This window comes from Pundamilia nyererei, unplaced genomic scaffold, assembly GCF_000239375.1.
Source record: "Pundamilia nyererei isolate P.nyererei 1_Seehausen unplaced genomic scaffold, PunNye1.0 scaffold00488, whole genome shotgun sequence".
NCBI lineage: Eukaryota > Metazoa > Chordata > Actinopteri > Cichliformes > Cichlidae > Pundamilia > Pundamilia nyererei.
Genome location: NW_005187889.1, coordinates 158,391 through 163,049, shown reverse-complemented (window position 1 = coordinate 163,049; position 4,659 = coordinate 158,391). Strand labels below are relative to the sequence as shown.

The 4,659-nt window shown below is 39.9% G+C and overlaps 1 protein-coding gene across 1 annotated transcript in view; it reads right to left on the bottom strand.

Moving 5' to 3' along the window:
* LOC102194036 (golgin subfamily A member 6-like protein 22) overlaps positions 1-4,659 on the bottom strand; it is a 9,065-nt gene that overhangs the window by 2,198 nt on the left and 2,208 nt on the right. Inside the window, exon 2 of the mRNA XM_005753973.2 lies at positions 1,185-2,764. Coding sequence (XP_005754030.2) covers positions 1,185-2,764 — 1,580 coding nt within the window. The remainder of the gene's footprint in view (positions 1-1,184; positions 2,765-4,659) is intronic.

Below are 4,659 nucleotides of genomic sequence, written 5' to 3'. Positions count from 1 at the left end.
ACAAAGAACACACGACTCCTTCAAAATAAAACAGGAAACATGAGACAGACATGATAATACAAACTTGATAACATAAGACACGCAGCATGAAACATAAAGGGTGAGGGGAAACTTAAATACAGGGGAAGAAAACACAAGGAGTCTAATAACCAAATGAACTTAGATAACCTAATGAACAAAATAAACTTAAAACGCTGGGTCAGAAGACCCAGGATCATGACAAGAAGACTATTAACTGATGTTAATACATCTGTAAAATGACAATCAGAAACTATTCCACAACTCAAAAGTATAAAAGAATACTGTCAATGGAAAATTGTACTTAGTAGTCAGTATAATCTTTTAATGATATAAGTTTGCATATGGTAGAATACTGCATGTAATCACTTGTGTGTAGAAGTATATAGTTGGTGGCATATTGAAAGAATGTCTCATGGAGGTCAGTGACATTCTAGGGTGTTCTGGCTTCACCCCACATCCTGGGAGCATGGGAGAGGGCGTAGCTTGTCTTATTGTTTTACGGTAGAATTAAGGTAGCTATATCTGTCTTAGTTAGTCCAGTTTAGTTTAGTTTTAGTCCACTTGAAGCTGGTTCCAGAAGTGCTTCAGTCCCCACAGACTCCCAAAATGTCCCCAATAATACATAAATGTGACGAGTGATACTTGGCACGGTCACGTTAAAGGATAAAGGACATGAATGTCTCTCTTGATGTCTGCAGTTTTGCTCATGAGACAAAGCAGGACTGTTTCTCGTCTGTAGTCAGAAGTTTTTCTTTCAGCGCATTAATTTCTGTTTCGTGTTTTTTCTGCATTTCTTCCAGTTCCTTCCTGGTACTGTCGTCATCTTGGGTCCCGAGTTTCTGTTTTAGTTCATTAATTTCTTTTTCCTGTTTCTTCTGCAGCTCATCAAGTTGTTCTTTCTCATTTTTTTCATTTTCTTTCAGAAGCTTTTGTTTGAAATTGTCCAGTTTTTGCTCGTGTTCTTCTTTTAGTTTACCCAATTTTTCCTTTTTATTTTGTTGCTGCTTTGTTAAAAGAGTTTGCTTCAAATCACAAATTTCTTTTTCATGTTGGATGGACAGCTTTCTCCTTTCTGTCTCCCAGTCGTCTTTGTTTTGGGTCAAAAGCTGTTTCCTGAATCCTTTCATTTTTTCTCTTTGTTTCTTCTTTAGTTTGCCAATTGCTTCCTTCTCTTCTTCCTTTTTCTCATTTGAAAGATCCTTTTTAAGCTTCTCTTCCTCTTTTCTGTGTGATTCCTGCATACTTGTAATTTTTTTCTTGTTTTCCTGCTTTTGACTCAGGAGCATCAGGACTAAATCAGCCATTTCTGATTTATGTTTACCCTGCAGAACATCTATTTCCTGCTTCAGACTTTCTTTGTAGTCTGACAGATCCTTTAATCTTTCATATTCCTCCATTTTTCCCAGCAGGTCTTTCTGATGTTGCTCCTTTAGATCCGTCACCTCCTCCATGAGTTTTTCTATCACAGCTTCATTTTTTTCTCTGAATTCGTTGAACTCTTCAGCTGTTTGTCTGGCCTCTTCTTTAAACTTCTCCATGTCTTCCTGCATGCTTTCAATTTCTTTCTTATAGTTTTCCTCCAACTCTTTTAGTTTCTCTTCTTGTTCTATTTTGATTTCATCCTCTTTTTCTTTTTCACGTTCATATTTGCCTTTTACTTGGTTGTATTCTTCTTGGAGCTTCCTGAGTTTCTGCTCTTTCTGTTCATCATCTTGGTTTTGTTTTTCTTTCAGTTGATCCTGCTCTCTTATATTTTCTTTGTACTGTTCAAGCTCCCTGTTAATCATTTCCTTTGATTCTGACTCTGATCGTAGTTCTTTCTCCAATTCTTGAATTTTTTGTTCCCATCCTTGTCTTTTAAGTTCTTCTGTTTCTCTCTCTTTCTTTCTAGTTTCTTGTTCTTTCTTTCTCTCTTCAGACTGAAAGTCAATGCTTTCCTGTAACTGCCTGAGTTGCTCATCTCTCTGTTCATTTTCTTTTCTTTGCTCTTCCATTTGTCTTTTCATTGATTTCATTTCTTCCTGGTGTTTTCTTTCGAGTTCCTCCCTCTGTCTCTTCATCTCTTCTTCCTTCTCTTTCAGCAGCTTCTCCATTTGTTTCTTTATTGCTGCTTCAGCTTCTTGCAGCATCTCATTGGTGAAGCATTTTCCTCCATTTTTGTTCAGCATGGTTTCAATCTTTTTTATCAGCTCACTGACTTGTGTGTGGTTTTTTTTCTCATGGTTTTTGAACACATGGTATCTTGCTTCACAGTGAGTGATTAGATTTTTAAAGGAATCCTCACATGCATGTTTAATGTAGTCTTCAATAGACTGTTCATGATGTTCGAGTGTATCTCCTCCTGTGAAAAGAATGATGGTGAATTTCTCTGAATTTTTCCCAAAGACTTTCTTGATCAGCTTCAGAGTCTCCTTCTCCTCTGGTGTTAGTCGGCCAATCTGCAACACCAACAGGAAGACATGTGGTCCTGGAGCCAGAAGACTGATGCACTTACTCATCTCCTCACAGACCTCTTCATGTGACAAAGTCGAGTCAAAGAGTCCAGGAGTGTCGAGCACGACAACAGGACGACCGTCCACGTCACCCTCTGCTTTCTGACACTGTTTGGTGACTGATGTCTGGCTTGCGCCAGCTGTGAACTCTTTTCTTCCTAGAATGGTGTTTCCTGAGGAGCTCTTTCCACTGCCGGTCTTTCCGATCAGCACAATCCTGAGACGGTCTGAGCTCTGCTTCTCTTCATCCACTGTAAGTTAAGAGTACATAGTTATTGAAAGGTAATCCTAACTAACTGAAATAATCTTTCAGTACCATCTAATTTTGAGTTAGATGTACAAAAACATTTAATACCAGGACATCAAATACTGCCACTGACTGAACATTATTGTTATCCGTTACAAAAAACCCCAACTAAAAGACAAAAACTGTGATACATGACTTAGTGATGAATGAGAACAAAGTCAAAACAGTCAGCCAAGCGTACACTGTATCCCTTAGGAACAAGTTTTGTTTTTCTCAATCGCTTATTCTTTTAGCTCACAGGTCATGTTTGGTATTAAAGACCATGTTAAATAATTTCAAAAGGTTGTTGTTTAGATTACCATCCATCCCTTCACACAATTACAATAAAAAAATGAAAGCTGCAAGCAGCGTTATGAGCACCCCGGCGTGTCGAGCCACGCCCAACACCTAAAACCAGCACGTCCGATCTGATGTCACATTGATGGAATTCATGCATTTAACCACCAGCTAACATTTCATCTCATTCAACCATGATTATAGTTGTCCCACTAGGTGGTGCTCTAACCATTACTGACAAATGGCATAACAAACATTTCCGAGGTCGAGTCTCATCACACCTGCGACCTTTGGGAGAGATTGGATATTGTGTTTTTGAGTGACAGCAGATTACTGCTTTTTGGCGAGTGATTGAAACCCCAAGTACCGCCATGACCACCCCGTTTTCCTGAACGTAAAAAGCTTCGCAATTTAACATCACAAAGGTCTTTAGATTCCACAAACTGCAGATCGGTCCAATCTGATGAAATCCCTTGGAGGAGTTCGTCAAAGTACGAGGCCTGAAAGGAGGGGAAAATGTCGCCAAAATTACACATTAATTTTAAAATGGCTGACTTCCTGTTGGATTTGGGATATTGCTCCAAGAGACTTTTTTGTACATCTTGATATCTTCCATAAGCTTACGAGGTTTCAGACTCATAGATAAAACACGCGCTGTGGAGCCATTTTGCGCTATTCAAGGAAAGTGATCACATAACAACAAAGCCTTCATCACATTGGAGGTGTGCGCCAAATTTCAAGACTTTTTAAACTTTCCAAGCCCCTCAAAAGCTACTTCATTTTTCATGGTGAACCGCGTTACCACCAGGGTGCGCCGTTCAGTTTAAAGTCACAATTTTCTCACTGAAGGATCAAGAGGGACTCATGGTGATATTCACCGCTTTTGAGGTGTCCACGATGAACCTGTGAAAATCAGTACAACAAAGTGAAAGCCATGACATTTCCTGTTGCCACTAGGTGGCGCTGTGCGTATTCCTGACAATGGGCACATCAATCTGTTCAGGGCGGGTCTGACATCATGCCTGTAAAGTCTGGTACTGATCAGACTGGATTTCATTGAGTTATACTAATTTGTTTCTTCATGGCAAGACATCAAAGTTCGCCATGCTGCTGAGGTCACACCCTTTCGCGAAAACTCAGTTTTCACTGTAACCCAAGACCAACTCCTTAAGGCTTTCCTGGAGAAATTTGAGGCTGCAGATGTCACCCATCACAATACTGTACCCCAAAGTGTAAAACATGACATTTCCTGTTCCCACTAAGTGGCGCTGTCCCCGATAACAAATATGGCAGTTGAAATATGTTCAGGGGTGGAGCCTTATCATATGTGTGCTCTTTGGTCCAGATTGGACAATGTATGATAGAATGAGAGGCAACAAGATTTTCATGGTGAGTCATCAAAATTCGCCATGGCGTCACCCCCTCACCGTATCACGAAAACTCAAAAGCTCCGCAATTTAACATGGTCCAGGTGTGTAGTTGACACTGACCAAAGATGAAGCTTATACGACCAAATCCCAAGGAGGAGTTCGAAAAAGTTCGAGGCATGGAAATGGCAAAATT